Source organism: Vitis vinifera, chromosome 6 (assembly GCF_030704535.1).
Source record: "Vitis vinifera cultivar Pinot Noir 40024 chromosome 6, ASM3070453v1".
Lineage (NCBI taxonomy): Eukaryota > Viridiplantae > Streptophyta > Magnoliopsida > Vitales > Vitaceae > Vitis > Vitis vinifera.
In genome coordinates, this window is record NC_081810.1 from 15,573,325 (window position 1) to 15,590,774 (window position 17,450).

Genomic DNA, 17,450 nt, shown 5'->3' on the forward strand with positions numbered 1-17,450 from the left:
CATTGTCATAAAAAATAATTACAATCTTATTCTTGATTAATCCAAATAATTTTCTAAACAAGGACCACCACAAGTGAATCAACATGGGACTTGCGCTACTTCGCCCCTTAAAAACCGTTATCCAGACCGACCAAGCCATTCACAAAAAAATCAATATTTTGAACTAACTAAGGAGTAAATCGATGATTATAGATTATTTCAAATTGTAATATCACTCAATTCTTAAAAAAAAAAAAATGTAGAACTAGACTTTGATACCATTTCAAACCAAAACATAAAATAACTCATAAATCAAAAGATAAATTTTGCAATAATTTAAAACATGAAATCAAATATAATTTAAAGCATGAAATACAACACATTAAGTGAATCTTAAATAAATTTTGTATTGAAAATAATACCTTGATACAAAGAGTTTGAATCTTGATACAAGTTTGATGACAAAGAAAGGTTTTGATAACAAATGAAAGATTTTTGAAAGGAGAAGGATTACAAAAATGCTAAGAAGATTTTTTGGAACATTTTTCTAGTTCTTGGTTGCCACTATTTTACACTTTTCCACTCTGATTCTACCTTGTGATAAACTTGATGGACTATTTATAGAGAATTTTGACAAATTTGAAACTTGTTCAAATTCACGAGCTTGAAACTTGTTGAAATCCACAAACTTGAATCTTGATAAAATCCACTAACAGCTTGAAGCTTATCAGTAATCTTGATTAGTTCTTGAATAGATTTGATATTTTGTCTTTCACTATTCACATCACATATTTTACTATTCACAACTTTACTTGTTTTTTTTCTTTCTTTTTTTAAAAATTTTTAGATTGGATATATACAAAGGTTACACTTGTCATAAAAGAAAATTATCTAGACTAGTTCATAGGTCCACTATGTAAGATGAATTATGGATCTACATATGAATCATCTAAAAGAGCCACATCTTCTTTATTTTCATTTTCTTCATTATCTTGATTATTACAAAATTGCTTGAGAAATTGAATAAGTCCTTGTTTGTATTGTTCCACATCTAAAGTAGCTGCTAATGAAGCTTGACATTTACTTTTCAGGGTCAAGAATTCTACTTGAGCTGATACTTGAGTAGATATGCTTGCTAAGTCTTTTGAAGTTGATGAACCTGGTCTTGAAATTATTTGTAAAATCTTTTGTTGCCACACAAAATCATGATTAAATTTATCCCACCTCTTGACATTGAATTCTCTTGAGAGATAAAAGGGAAAAAGAGAAGGTTGCTCTTATTTCTTGATAAAATTCCAATTAAGAATCTAGCGAATTCCTAATTTGGAGTAGAATGTCGAGAGTCTTAGTTGAGAAAAATATTGATGAATTTTTTCTCGTGTAGAAGTTGTACATTTCTTGAATCTCCTAAAGAAATATTGACTCGGTTAAACCAAAGAAGGCCCACCATTTTTTAAACCAAGTAGTAAATTCGACATTGCATCCTTTTGAAAACTGAATGAACCATGAATGTTGATAGTTTTACAAGTAAAATATATTGTACTAAGCATTCATATAGTTTATGTAGTTGAAATTCATAGGATGGAAAGGTTGACAAAATACTTTGCAGGTGGAGGGTTTTTTATTCCAATCAGTTATGGACATGACTCTTAAAATTTGACATTTAGATAATGCAATTCTTTGATGATTATTTCTATCAATATTATGAGTAATCTCAACTGAATCAGTATCAACCAAGATAAACTCATAGAATTGACAAGTTTTTAAAGGACCATTTAAATTAAAATTGACTCCTTGAAAAAAAATATAAGGAAGGATTTTTGGAATTTCTTCAAAATTTAACTCAGACTCAATGAAGGAGATTTCTAAGGTTTTGGGTTTTCTAACATATTGACTATATGGAAAAGATGAGGAAAAATGGAGTGTTGAAACAATACTAGGACTGGATTGACTCTGAATAGGAAAATTTTTTGAATTTGATTTTGAAGCTTGAATAAAAAAATTTGATGGTTGAAGATGAGGAAAGTCTAGATTTGGAACTTGAAACGAATTTGATGTTTCTAATGGAAATGAAGGATGAACATTTGAGACATTTGAAGATAGCATATGAAGCTTTGGTTTTCTTAGAGGATGAAAGAAAATGGGCCTAATGGGGGTATCCATTAGGGTTGAGAATCCTTACCCTGCAAAAACTAACGAGTAAGGAAGTCAGGAAGGGAATTCAACTCTCTTTTGATAAATTCAATTTCAAAATCAAAGTTTGAAAGTAAAGCTTGTCATCTTGCAAAAAAATTGTTTTGAAACCAAAATTTTAATGTTTTTTTATAAAATATCTTTTGAAACTTTGCAATCAATTTTTAAAAGAAAATTTTTATTTATCAAATCACTTTGAAATTTTGAAATACATAAAACTATTGATAAGACTTCTTTTTTAACAACTGAATAATTTATTTGAGCATCCAACCAAATTCCTAAATGATATCTAATTATATGCACTTGATTATCATATTCTTGTTTCAATATGCCTCCATAACCTATATTAAATGCATCTAATTCTACAATGAGTAATGCATTAGGATGAGGGATGTTTATGCTTGATAAATGTTTAACTTTTTGTTTGATTTCTTTGACTAACTTAGTATAAAACTCAGTCTAAGCAGGTACATTTTTCCTAATTCTTTTGTATAAAGGTTCACAAGTAATTATTAAATCTTTGAAATAATTAGAAACACAATTTAAATAACCTAAAAATCTTTACAATTGTTTCTTATCTCATTAGAAAACTTGTCAGCAAACTCTATGGATCTTTGAATCGGTTTTGTCACTCCTTGATAAATCTCATGACCTAAAAATTTGATTTTTGTTTGAAACAATTTTATTTTTAGTGCAAAACATGTCATTCCATTTGCTCTAATTAATTTGAAAAATATTTTTAGATGCACAAAATGTTTCTCTAATGAATCAAAAAATACAAAAACATCATTGATATATACAATAATAAAATAAAAATGAGAATTGAAAATATCATTTATAATATTTTGAAATTCAAAAGAGACATTTTTAAGACTAAGTCATAACATTTCATTCATAATGACCAAAAGGAACTGTAAAAGTGGTTTTATACATCTCCTATTCTTTAATTTGTACTTACCAAAATCTTGATTTCATATCAAATTTTGATTAAATTACTACACTATGGAGTCTTTTAATTAAATCTTGTTTATTAGGTATAGGGTATCTTATCCATTGTAATACTTTGTTTAAAGGTTTATAATTAGCGACTAATCTGGGTGCACCTCTCTCTAGCTTAGCAACATTTTGAACATAAAAAGCAGTACAACTCTAAGGAGATTTTGAAGGTTAAATTAATTTCTTTTAATGAATCAATTTATTGTTTGAAATATTTTAAAAGTTTTTCATTCATTTGTATAGGTCTAGCCTTAGTAGGTATATTTGACTCATCAAAATTTTGAATGTATGGTAGACCTACCTCATGTTTCTTTCTTATCTATAATGCATTTGGAAGATCAGAAAAAATTTCTTTTTGTAAAAGATCTTGAATTTCTTTTATTTTCTTTTGAACTTCATCTTTTAAAAGTTGTTCTTCTATTTTTTTTATATATTAAATTTATTTTAATAAAAAAATTATATGAGCTTATTTTTGTTGAATCAAATTTAGCTTTTTATTTATTGAATCGCTTTGAACTTGATGTATTTCTTTTCTAGTTAATGGGTATATAAAGGGAAAATTTATTGTACTTCCTAATATTGTAGTTTTGATTTACTTACTTGGAAAGGATAAAGTAGTGTAATAAACGGAATTCCTAGAATTATTGGTTCAGTCATGTTTTGTACAAGGATAAATTGAGTTCCCAAACAAAATTTATTTTGACATCTATGAATATTTTGAAGTTTGTACTCAATTTCTAATTTACTTTTATTTGTAGAGTAAAGTTCTTGACTTATTTTTTTCATAATATTGAGTAGGTATTATTTCTTCTATAAAATTCATATTAGATCCTGAATCTACTAGAGCTATCATTTTTATTTCAAAATCTTCAACTATTAATCTTATTTTTGTGTATCATATTTGAAAATTTACTTTAGATATTGTATTAATGAGTATTTTTATAGGAGTTTGCTTATCTAGGATTATTATTCCTAGATTTTGATTATCAGAATTTTCAACAAAATTTTCTTGTTTAAATTCTATTAAATTTCTTGTTTGTTCACTTTCTTATTTTATTTGTTCATTTTCTTGTTTTAATTGATATATTTTTTTTCTTCTTGTATTTCAATTTTCAAATCTTCAATAGTTATAGGTTTTAAAATTTTTTTGAATCTATTAAATATTTTATCCATAGCGTATTGAGTCGATTTGATTTCTTGAATTTTACTTGTATTTTCAGTAAGAATTTTTTTTAAAAAAAAGTTTTGTAAATATTGTCTTTGTGTGTTTGCATCATCTATTTTATCTATAACATCAAAAAATATTTCTTATCTACTTTTAAAGAGATAATGTTTATTGCTTTGTTTTTATTTATTGTTTCTATTAATTTGTTGTTTTATGTTTTGTTTATTTCTTCTTTTTCAATTTTTGTTGGTAATAATGTTGATTCAACTTTTTGAATTATTTTTTCTAATGATGTTGATGTCTCTCATACCTCATTTATCTCCTTATCTTTATATTTTGTTTGTTTGTGTAGAGTGGAATCTTTAGGTACATACTTCATCATTTATTTCACATATTTCACCTTTACTTGTTTCACTTTTAGTGTTTTGACTTGTTTCTCCTACCTCTCTTGGCACAAAACAAAACAAAATTTGATTCATTTTTGTTAGAATTTGACTCTTTTTTTTTATTAAGAATTGGATTTTCTTGACTAAAATATTTATTATTTGGATGGTTTAAAGAATTTTGTATTTCTTGTTTTGTGGTTAATGTTACTATTCTTTTAAGGGGTATCCTAAATTTGAAAAACCAATAAAAAAAAAGGGAATTGTTATCTTAACAACATATATTTTTTGTATTGTTTTCTTAAGGCATTTCTAACTTGAGGTTTAAGAGTTTTGAAATAGGCTCTTCTGGCATCATTATAAGAGGGAAAATAATCTAATTTAATTCATTCTACATTAGGAACAAAAGGAAGAGTTTTTCTTTTAATATTTCCCTTTCTAATAATATTTATGTATAAAAGAAGATTATTAGAATTAGTAAAAAGTGTTGACTCAAATTCTTCTTAAAAAACATAGAAACTTTTGGAGTAATGTTAGACAAATTTGACAAATTTTTTTAATTGATTTTCAATTTGAATCATCTCTATGTCTAGTTTTGAATTATTAAATTTTATTTGATGAGATAATGATGAATCTAAATTTTGATTAGCAAAATCATGTTGACTATTTGATGCAGTTAATGAATCTATAGTATTTGCATAATTGTCTAACGTACATGAGTAACTAGCTAAATTATTTGCAAAATTATATGATGTAGAACTATCTATCCTAAGATATCTGTATGAACTAGCTCTACTTAATTCCTTCGTAATGCTACTCATTATTACAAAAAATAATCACAATCTTATCTTGATTAATTCAAATAATTTTTTGTAAGTTTTTTCATCCTAAATTTAAATGGGTTAGACTTATGTAAAGGTAATGACAGTCGAATCCTAATTTAATATTTATAATTTATGTTATCCTATATAATAATATTATTTATTTCAATTTTAAGAAAAAATATCAAATTATAATTATATTATATAAAAGATATATAAATTTATTTTTAATTTTTTTTCATTTTATTTTGAAATATATTATCTCATTTACTATTTAAATTTAGGTATAAATCTATAGACAAAAAATTTAAAAAACGTTGTAAGGGATTTTAAATCATACAATTTAATCTACCAAAGTCTAATATGATCAACACAAACTTGAAAAATGAGGTTGGATTAGGTTTGAATTGAATACATTAGTTAGAGGTTAGGTTGAATTGAACTTGAGTTGATTATTTTTTTAATTTGGTTGAACTTGGGTTAGTTAGCAACACAACCTTTTGAGTTGCAAGTGTAATTTTACTACACTATTTTAAAAATAAAAATATAATAAATAAAACAAAAAATTAATGAACAAAAGGAATACATAATACTAAATAAATAAATATAATAATATTATATTTAGAATATATATATTATATATAATATCATAATGTATATATTATCAAAAATAGTAATTTTATTTTTATGATAATAGATATTATAATAACATGTGAATCATATAAAATTTTAATTGTATTTCTTTAGTGTATTTTAAATTTAAAAAAATTCAAAATCATTTTTTTATGAATTTCATTTTGTGAAATATATTTCTCTTTTCTTAATCAAACATTTTTTTTAAGAAAAAAAATAGAAAATAAAAAATAATTTTAAAAAAATGTATAAAAAATTTAAAAATAGAAAATATTTTCGAACCAAACATAGCATCAAGCTCTCAAATCCCAACCTTTTTAACTACCTTCCCATTTTTTTTCCTTTCCTTTCCCTCCCCTACCTTTACCCACTTCAATGGTAAACCAAATAAAAAGGTTAGAAATTTGAATGGTCAAAAGTTTGTCACGCCAATGGGTAGGGGAGGCATGTGGAAATGGCCCTCAAAATGTGATTGGTGCCTTCTTATTATCTCGGCGCTGATTCTTATCTAAAGAATTTTTCAGGCCAGCGAAAAGAGCATTCTGGTAAACATACAGACATAAAGCCGAAAATTAGGAAGCTAATGCTTTGTAGAATAATGTGAGCAAGAGGCACTGTACATGTGGAAGCGATGCTTTTGTACAAATGAAGTGAAAAAATGCCTGTGTACCCCTCCGTACGACTAGCAATATTCTTCTATATTCTGTTTGTGTCTCTTCGTTTACATACATGAGAATTATATTAACATACATCTTCGTTTCTCGTTCTCTTTGTAACTTGAAGAGGAAGAGAAGAGGAAGAGGAAGCGGAAGAGGAAGAGAATGTACAAGGCTAAGTTGCAAGAGCTAAGTCAGCAGAAGAGGTGGGGCTTACCAAGATACACGGCCATGAAAGATGGACCAGACCACCTACCCCACTTCAAAGCTTCTGTTTACGTCAATGGCCTCTCTTTTCATTCACCCACCATCTCCACCTCCTCAAAACAAGCTCACAACCAAGCTGCTAAGCTTGCTTTCCTTCATTTCGCCTCTTCATCAGGTTACCCACCCATCGTTTCCCCCTTCTTTTCTATTGATTACTACCCTCAATTTTTCCCCATGCACTTCACAAAATGGAGTCATGAAAGGCTTATAATGATCTCTGGTTTCAAATCTCTCTCTCTCTCTCTCTCTCTCTCTCTCTCTCTCTCTCTATATATATATATATATATATATATATATATATATATATATATATATATATATATATATATATATATTAGTACAGTTTGGCATGCGCACAATTTAGTTCCATTACTTGTTTTCTGCTATTTTTTGTATTGAAATTTTTATTAGAACAGTATTGAAGAGAATTAATGTTATGTGTGAAGGATGACCATCTAACCTTACTCTTTATACTCTAGAAACTAATTGCTGCTTCCTCATTATTGTCCAGGTTCTTCAACCACAGCAGCTGAAACCATGGCTGAAGGCCAAAATACTGAGGAAGCAATTCAGAGTTTTGAGAGTCACTCAAGTACCTTAGCTGTTACAAATTGTAAGGAATTTTATTATAAATTTCACAGAATTTTGGTGATTGAAAATTCTATTTCAATGTGATTAATATGAAATAACTTACTCTTGGAAATTGGATGTGAGAAATGTTGTGAAAGATTTTGATTAACTTGATGCCCTGTGGAAACCAAGTGAGTTCATGGTGTTTCCCATAGCACTCCCAACACATGGGCTGCCAATTAACGAGGATATACCACATAGTAATCAAAACAAAAAGGCTGTGAAGTCAGATATTGAAATCCCGAAAATCCTTCTTTCAATCGAACAGTTGGGAGAAAACTGGTAATCATCATTTTAAGTCCAATTTCCAAGACGCTGGACATGTTCAATTTCCAGAGAATGTTCTGCATTTTGGGAAATAGTTTTGCAGCAAATAGGAAGGCCATGCTTGTCTCATTGGTAGGATGCTAATATATTTATTTTGGAAACCATGTGGAATGAAGCTACAAAGACTCAAGGAAAAAAGTTTAGAACTACTTCCCAGAAAGATATCTCTAGGGGACAGTAGATAATGACATTAACTACGATATATTTGGGAATACTATAGTTTGCTATTGCATGATTTTCTCATTGTTGTGTCCAGGTTCTCTGAAGCCAATGGGTCACCAAGATGATAGGGATTCAAATATTGGAAAAAAATATCAAAGTACTGAAATTCATTCTCATGCCTTAGCTGTCAAAGATGGTGAGTGCTTATAAGACTCATGCTTTCTTTAGTATTCTGCTACTTTAAATTCTTTGTAGAAAGCTGCCATAATGAAGCATGAATAAAAAATAGCATTAAATCTTAGACATACAGGATCAAATACCAAGTTTACTGGTCAGATATTAGAAAAAGCTGCTCTAATTTTATGTTTGTGTCTCATTTTTGTCCCGGTTGTTCAGCACCAAGAGATGAGAAGCCAAAGACTGGAGAAACAAATCATAGTACTGAGACTCATTCACATGGTTCAAGTGTCCGCAATGGTGAATATTTACAAGGCTAGTGATTTCTTTAGTTTCCACTGTTTTAATTTCTTTTTCTAATATGGTTGTATTTTCTTGTTTTTATGATTTTAATCTGGAGTCACAGCATGTGTTTTTTTCTAAAAGGAAAGAAAAATATCTAGAAAATTTCCTTACACAACCTAGCTTCTGTCTTCTTAATTTAGAGCATATTGATAAAAATGAAGGAAAATTTCTATCACTACTGCAAAAATAACAGCAGACCATAACTACCATCAAAGCATAGCAGGTCTTATCCAATTTGTGATTTTATTTTGAAAAAAGACCAAGCCTATCTATGAATTATCTGACAATTCTTAGTGGAAAATATTGTGTCATTACTTGATGCTATTTATTAGATTGAGAAAGCGTGAACTTTGAATTGAGTGTAACGGTTTCACAAATATTACAGTTGATCACTGATGAAGTGTAGTTTGTATTCAAACCATTCACCTGCAATTTTCAGACAGAAAATTATGTGCCCTTTCATGTCCTGTTCATAAACTCTGATCATAGACCAATAAATGGTCATTAATCCCATGTCAGAAGCCATTTGAAGTTGGTCGTGTGCCATCTTATATAGGGACATTTTTCTTGGAAGATATGTTTTATTCTAGCTCCACTTTCTGTTCCTTATCCATTTCTACTCTTTGCTCTTTCTCTATATTTCCATGATAATGTTGTTCTTGTGGTTGACTGGTGCTTGTAGATTTGCAATACCAATACAAGAGCCAGCTGCAGAATTATGCTAGAAGTAAAAATCTTGATGCTCCTTTGTACTCAAGTAAATGTGATGGTCCACATCATGCTCTTCGCTTCAAGGCTACAGTTACTATTGATGGACATACCTTTGGGAGCCCAGAGTTCTTCAACACTTTAAAGAAAGCAGAGCATGCTGCTGCAAAGGTTGCTTTAATGTCATTGTTGCAGGATGATTTTCAAGAGGCAAGTTTTCTAATTATATACCTTCATTTGACAGTTTTTTTTCTTCTTCTCTAATTTGGAAAACATGTTTAATACTATATGAAAATGACCCATAGTACATTGAATTATATATTTTGTTCAGGATGACTCTGGCTTTTACAAGAATGTTTTACTCGAGTTAGCCCAGAAAGAACTTTTCTGCATACCGAAGTATGAAACAGTCAAATGTGGTCCATCTCACATGCCCACATTCTTTTCCACAGTGAAAGTGGATGGAGAGATTTTCCATGGAAAAGCAGGGAGATCAAAGAAACAGGCAGAGATGAAAGCTGCAAAGGCTGCATACACTGCTTTTAAGGATCGTGAGTCGTTTGCTCTCTTCCCACTGGTATCCATGACATTTGTTTTGGAAAACTAGGTTTTTTTTTTTTTTTTTGGTCTATGAATTACTATAAAACTGCTCAAACCAAGACTAATCTTCCTTCAAAGTTTAAGCACTTTGCTTTTGTATCTTTTAGTTCACCAAAATCTTATTCCAAGTGTTTTTTCCTGATTTATATACCTGACTTAATGATCTCCATGTTTGCTAAATTATTATTTGAAATTGTCTGACCATGATGATCTTTCAAAGACTTGAGTTTGAAAGTATAGATCCTGCTGAACTAGATAATTATAAATAAAAAAAAGAGTGATATATCAAATGAAGTTTTTATTTTTCTGAACATAGATTTTAAAGTGATACTGCATGTTATACTACTAGTATTCTCATCTGCTTGCTGTCAATTCTTTTTCTTGATTACTTAAATGTATAGTAGACATGGTAGAAAGTAGCAATACTAATGACTATCATGCCTGTCCAGGTGCATCAAGACGGAGAGCTGAATTTACTTCCCCTGATTCCCCAGCAGACAAGGTTCTCAAATCCTCTGCTGCCTCAGTCCAAGTCACCACTGTTGACTCACAGCAGAACCTCGAGGCCCAACTTCCGTTGCTTTCATCTTCAACCATCGACTACGAGGAACATGCTGAAGAAACAAAAGGTATCATCCTTTGTTTATTTCATAGGGACAGCTGATTACTTGCTGATCTTTCTCTTTGGAGAGTGGTCCACTGGAATATTAGAATTCTCCAGCATCTTCCTCACAAGAGTTCTTTTTACTTTATTTAATACAAACATGCCATGAGATAGGCCGTCTTTCTTGAATTTAAGTTTGATTTTGATTTTGATTTTGATCTTTAACCCACCTGCCATAGCCATTTCTATTGGTTATATGTATGTATATGTTCTTGTGTGCATGCCTTTTTATGTTCATGCACATGGTTCTTGGTAGCAAATTCCCCACATAGTATATTTGGCTTTAATGCTTTACCGTTATTTTTCAATTCTTCTTCCTTTTAAAGATGGGTGTGGCCATTTCAATTCATTCACCAAGCCAACCTATTTAGTTAATTCTCATTGTTCACTCCCCTGCCTCAGGGGAAAGCCACCAGACTCTAGAAGATTGATTATCACAAGGAAATTAAAATGTGTACAAGTCTTCTAACTTCAAACATCCAACATAGCGCTTGATGAAAGGGTTGAGTCAGTAAAGATTTTGAAAGCTAGATTTAATTGTCCATAAGGCATTATATAACCTGCTCAAACCAAGACCAGTCTTTTATCATATTCAAGCACTTCTTGAAAATCTTTGAATCCAACAAAAAAACTCCAATTCCTAGTTGTTTTTGCTATATCATGTGACTGATGAATTACTGATCCTCTATGTTCATTACATTCTTTTTTTGAATTTTTTTTTACCACAATGACCTTCCAAAGACCCGATTTTGGAGATACAGGTTCTACTGAACTTGGTTCATTTAAAGAAAGATCAAATAACTGGTTTGATGAAACTAAGGTCCTTCTCTACCACTGCATATATACCTCAAAGCTTTTAAAATGATAGCATGTTACAATACTAATATTTATATCAGCTTGCTATCAATTCCTAGGCTTCATTACTTCAATGTATGGTAAAAATGGTAGAAAGTTAGAACAGAATTTACTATGCTTCCTGTTCAGTTGCATTGAGACAAAGTGCTGAGTTTACTTTCCCTGATTCCCCAGCAGGCGAGGGTTTCAACTCCTCTGCTAGCACCAATCAAGTCATCTCTGTTGACTCAGAAAAGTATGTTATACCCGGATGCTCATTGCTTTCATCCTTACCTGTTAGCTATGAGGAACATGCTAAAGAAAATAAAGGTATTATCTTTCTCGATTTATTTTGTACTAATGTTGTTTCCAAACATTGCAAATATGTGTATCAGTAAAGAGGAGTGTTTGTGTATGCTTAATATGCATTTGAGTGTTCACTAATGCTTTTATGATAAAAATAAGTTTCCTTGTTTCAATAGAGTTTGGGGTTTTCCAACTCTTAACCAGATTTGAACACTTCTTATGTAAGAAAATTACATGATTGTATTTGTCCTGCTTCTGTTTCTCACAGATGAAGTTCAGGAAGTGGACTCAGCTGAAATATCATCAGCCACAGCCAATGCCACCACTCAGGACACTCGTTCATCTCTTCTAGTATTAGATATTGACAAAATGAATACAAAAGGAAACTCAACAGCTTGTTCTGAATCAGTACCTGTGGCACCCAAAGAAGATTCAGTTCCTATGATGGCACCTCTTGACCTTTCAGCTTCTAGCACAGAGATGACTACCAGCAAAATGAGTTACTTGCTCTGTGGCAGGGTCAGAGTGTATCCATGCTTCCCAGATGTTAGCTTCCCCAAGGGGATTACAGTGCTGCCTATTAGAGAGGACAAGTGGGTGGCCATGAGCTTGGAGTTTCCAAATGAGAAAGGTAATTAAATTATTCTAGCTTCTTCCATTATAAGGCAGATGGTTCATCCAAGCAGAAAGTTAGTACACCGCTTTTGATATATGTAAAAAGTATATTGGAATGTTTACAAAACAGTTATATGTAAACAACACACAGCTACCATTGAGTGATTTGAAATGAAAAAATGTTATCTTTAGGGGTTCCTCATTGTCATAATTCTCATATGAAGCCTTGAGGTTGTCCCAGGTCTAGGTTCAGTGACTCAATGTAGCACTTCTCTCCTACTATAAAATGAAACTTATTATCAATTTTCTTTCTCGGCTAGATCACTTGCAGTATTGAGTGACATAAAAGGACAGGAATAGAGGCTGCCACTGGAGAAGCAAGCCTAGTTGTTATTGAGCATTCTGTTAAACCAGCTTTTGCCTAATCACGTTAATGTATTAGAATGCTAGTCCTTAATGGTGTTAATGTATTAGAATGACATTTCTTAATGGTATGAGAACAATCAAACCTGGAAGAGTAATTACCTGATCATCATAACAAAAATCTACACATTGGGTCTCAAAGCAAGAAAGCATGTGAACAAATGGAATAGGTGTCCTGCCCAAATGAAAATTAAGAACAAAAGAATAAATTCTGAACTGAGACCTGGTTACGATATGTCTAGCTCAAGCTAAGTTCATTAATAGACTAATAGACTGAAAATATGTGATGGGTATCATTCAGCTGTGCTAGACCGAACTTCTTCAGAGTCTTTACCTAAAAGAAAAGGATATGAAAGTAAAAGCAAAGCCAAAAAGGAATGTCAACAGCAGAACAATTTTTTCTGTGGATGTTGTATGCTCATTTGTTGTTATTCATGAGTGGGGCTAGGAATTTACAAAGATAAGATTGCAGGCACTATCAAATTATGAGTGGGGCCAAAAGTTGAAGTTCACAAGAGTTTTAACTTGAAACATTAGCAGTTGCAGAAATGGTAGTATAATTTTTTTTATTGGAGTAATAAAGTGTGTTTTCCCTTTTAATATGAAATCCGGATTCCCCTACAATTAATTTTCTTAACAAAATTTCTGTACCTTCCTGATTTTGCTTTCCCATTTTTCCTCTTGGATGAATGAGTGGAAGAGATATGACAAAATAATTAATAGAAGAATGTAGGGAAAGAATAGGATTCTACATAAATGATGGAGCTAGCCAATTGATGTATAAAACATCGCTCTGTTCTTAATTGAAACTAACATATACACATATTGGATTAGTTTCGCAGAAATATTCTTCAACACTGGAAAGCGGGAAGCAGGCCTTTATTAAATTCATACATTACAAAGTCATGTGATCCCATGGTCACAAGCTTTAGATTTTAGGTTTTTCAGAGGATTTAATCATGTTGCCAAAATAAAGGCCAAGTAGCAGAGCCAATAGAACAGTAACTGCAAAGTTGAACAATTTTCCTCCTTGCCTCAGATCCCTGGCCAGACTTCCAACAACACTTGTATAATTTTCAAGGGCAAAGTTACCACTTCCACATGCAATTGAATGAGCTTCTTGATCCAACTTTGTGGCCTTCTCAGCAGAATCACTAATATTTCCTTGTCGTTCACTTGCTCCTCTTATGTCCTTTCCCTCTTTGCCCAGCTCATCATCCCCCTTCTCCAACGTCTTCTTGGGAGCATTGTTGGTTTCAGTGAAGACACCATTCTTCCCATCTTCAGGGCTTGTGTTTTCTGAAGTTTTAGTCTTGGGTTTTGTTTTCTGATCCCTTGGAGTATATGGTTCATCAGCAGGCTTTTGTTTTGGAACTTCTTTTGGCTGCCCTTGAGAATGTGGTTCATTCTTAGGCATTTGGGGTTGTGATGCCTTATCAGAAAGTGGCTCATTTACAGGTTTTTGAGGTTCTTTGGCAGGCTCCCTTTGAGACTCTGGCTGGTTGGCAGGCTTTTGAGGTTTAGGAGGCTGTGTCTGTGGCTTCACAGTATCTTGTTGTTCAGCTGGAGTGCTGATAACCTTTGGAAATTGAACATAAAGTATACCGTTCTCAAACTTGGCAATGATTGCATTAGTGTCGCAGTTCTTTGGAACTTGAACTTCCTTGTAGAATCGATTCCATCTTTCACCCCCAATTGGACGTTCTCCACTGAGCTTCAGCATCCCAGATGAAGTCACCTGGACTCTCAAATGCTGCTTAGAAAAACCTGTAGACCCAATTATTGGATGACGGCCCATTTGTAAGTTCATTTTAAATTTAGAATAAGATGTGTATATGGACCTCAACAAGCCATTGATTGATAATGGTTGATCTAATGTATGGATTTATAGTCGGAGCTGTCATTTGTGAGGAACTTGAAAACATCCCCCTCATACTCTTTCATATATCACATTTTTTTCCTAAAAGAAAATAAAATTACACATGAAATCTCTAAAATACCCCCTTTTTCCAACCCATCCAAATCCCTATTCCTTTTTCTCCCTTTTATTCTTTAATTCCTTTTCTTCTCTTCTCTTCCCCTTCATCTTTCCCCTCTTTTTTTTTTATTTAAATATTGAAACCTAAAAAAATTTAGAAAAATTGCAACCAATTAGTTGTCGGCCATAATTAAGGATGACAACGGGACAAATTCAAGACGGGTCACCCTCGTTTCAACTTCCATTCCCATTTAATTATATAAAAAATTTATGAAGGTTGTAGCCAAGTTTTCGGTCATGACTAGGGATGACAATGAGACATTTAGGACAAGTCATCCTCATTTCAACTAGACGGATTTAAAAGAAAGTTGTTCTATTACCATCCTTAAGTCAGTACCAATGATAGCACTTGATCGAACGATAGTGACCCACGATAGACTGACTTGCATATCTTTTTTTTTTTTTTATTGCTTCTTTTCGATGTTAAAGAAAAAAAAATGAGAACAAGAAGGGAAAGAAAAGGAATGAAAGAAAAGAAAAGAAGATAAAATGGAGAAGAAAAGAGTTAAAAGTTTTGGGCAGATAAGGATAGAGAAGGTGAAGAAGAGAGTATCCATATTTTGTAAATTCTTATAAAATAAATAAATAAAATAAAGGGGAAATGGATGCATCTAACATTTCTCTCCTTAATAATAGAATAGCAGAGGTTGTATCAAGAACGCAGGAAACAAATATCTCTTATGTTTCTAGCTTCAAGGGCTTTGATTACTGCCGAGACGCTGACACATAACCCATCAAAAGGATTTGTTATAAAAATCAACTGGACTCTTCTGCAAGTTTGTGAAAGCGCTCAGAACTGAAGTTTGATCTTTCTGTTCATGCATGGAAACGAAGATTCATGCAGCTGTATACAAACTCCATTTTTAACTAATCTTCGGATCTCTAGCTTTATTACTAAAGGTGATGTTATTGATCATTTCAGTTAAGTTTCCATAGAACATGAACAGTGAAAATGAAAATGAAAATGAAAATGAAGAGCACACCTGGTAAATAGAGGAGGAGAGTGCCCCATTTGTCATCCCATGCCCACTCCATTGATGGCTCAAATTCTACGTACACTCTATCCGCAGGAGTCGCAGTCTTGGCCTCCATCTTATGCTTTTGTTTCTATACACGCCTTATTCTATATTTTGGTTTCTGGGTCCATAGGATGAGAAAGAAACTGGGTTTATATAGCCATATGGAGGTGGATTGATGATGGAGATTGGATTAATGTGGCTGAGGGTTGTGGGTTTTCTTTGGGAACAGTTATTCCTTGTCCAAGAATCAATGGACCTTTGGGTTGCCCAAGGAATTGATCAAGTATGCTTTAGGCACGTACAGTTGGTGGCTTCATGAATGGGCAAAGTCAAGGTTCCTTGTCTCATTTATACTGTTTTTTCTTTCATTTTGTTGCCTTTTTTATGCACGGATGTTGTGTTTCCAAAGCTTCAGTAGATTCTCATTTGTTGATCATAGGCTATGTGGCCATATTTGAATGCAGCTTTCTTTTGTATATATTCCTGAAACTTCCCTTTAAATGAAATTTGAGTTAAATAAAAAAAAAAAGGAAAATAATTAGGGGTTGTGGATAGTTTTATGATAAGGTTTTGCTAAGTAAATTGGATTCACATAAAATGATTAAAATCCCTTGTCCAATTTTATTATTGCTTAGACAAGTATGAATAATATGGGCAATTAATTGTAAATTCTTTTGACATTATCAATAGTTTTATTTTTAGGGATAACCAATTAAGAGGGAAAAAAGAAACATGAAATTGCAAATCTAACTTTCTACTCTTTTTTTTACCCAAAACAATACCCATTTTGGACAAGAATGTCATCATTTTTTTCTTGTAAAAATATTTTTTTTCTTTAAAAACACACATGTAAATAATAAAAAATGTTGAAGGGTATTATGTCAAAAATAGGTTATTCTTCAAGTTAAACAATGGGACAGATTAATTTTACAAATTTAGGATCTTTTAATCCTTTTTAATCAATTAAATATTATTTTTTAATATTATGAATATAATCTTATTTTTTTGCAAAGAAAGTTTAAATTTGTTTCCTAATTCAAGGGTTTCCTTAAAGGGGTACGTCTCAAATTTACGGCTATGTTTAGTTCTTAAAACTACTAAGGAAAGAAAACAAAATAATACGAGAAATAATTTTCTTATGCTTGGTTTCACAATGAAAATTACGAAAGAAAATTAAATATAATTAAAATTAGTTAGAAATATGTGCAATTTGAAATTATTTAATCTTAATAAAATTGAGAAAAATAAATTAAATGAATTTAAAGAAACATATAAAAATAATTTATTACTTTTAATCTTTTTTTTTTTCCTTCCACTTTTCCTCCCAATTTTCTTACCCATACATTTTCCCTCAAATTTTTTAGAACCAAACAAAGCCTACATGGTTACTTATTAAAAGAAAAGAGCTAGTTACACCTTTTTATCATCTTTTTACCACATTATTAAGCCATAGATAATTTATCTCATTTTAGAAAACTTTTGTATTTAATATATGTTAACCCATTTTTA

The 17,450-nt window shown here is 31.3% G+C and overlaps 2 protein-coding genes across 6 annotated transcripts; one reads left to right on the forward strand and one right to left on the reverse strand.

Moving 5' to 3' along the window:
- The first annotated feature begins 6,701 nt into the window (after window positions 1-6,701).
- LOC104879666 (double-stranded RNA-binding protein 1) lies at window positions 6,702-12,764 on the forward strand. 5 transcript variants are annotated; one of them, XM_019220398.2, is made up of 10 exons: window positions 6,702-6,846; window positions 6,954-7,208; window positions 7,605-7,706; window positions 8,307-8,408; window positions 8,609-8,704; window positions 9,417-9,652; window positions 9,774-9,993; window positions 10,492-10,671; window positions 11,736-11,870; window positions 12,115-12,764. In XM_019220398.2, exons 2-10 carry the CDS (start codon window positions 6,992-6,994, stop codon window positions 12,483-12,485), a joined length of 1,659 nt encoding a protein of 552 aa, XP_019075943.1. In that variant the 5' UTR covers window positions 6,702-6,846; window positions 6,954-6,991; the 3' UTR covers window positions 12,486-12,764. The 5 variants fall into 5 exon arrangements, with proteins under 5 accessions (XP_019075943.1, XP_019075944.1, XP_019075945.1 ...); XM_019220399.2 differs by having other exon boundaries at window positions 11,739-11,870; XM_019220400.2 differs by having other exon boundaries at window positions 8,609-8,689.
- Window positions 12,765-13,614: 850 nt separating this feature from the next.
- On the reverse strand, window positions 13,615-16,188 carry LOC104879665 (inactive protein RESTRICTED TEV MOVEMENT 2). The gene is made up of 2 exons (XM_010653319.3): window positions 15,906-16,188; window positions 13,615-14,651 (listed from the first exon to the last, which is right to left on the reverse strand). The coding sequence occupies exons 1-2, from the start codon at window positions 16,012-16,014 to the stop codon at window positions 13,813-13,815; spliced, it is 948 nt and encodes a 315-aa protein (XP_010651621.1). The 5' UTR covers window positions 16,015-16,188; the 3' UTR covers window positions 13,615-13,812.
- Window positions 16,189-17,450: the final 1,262 nt, after the last annotated feature.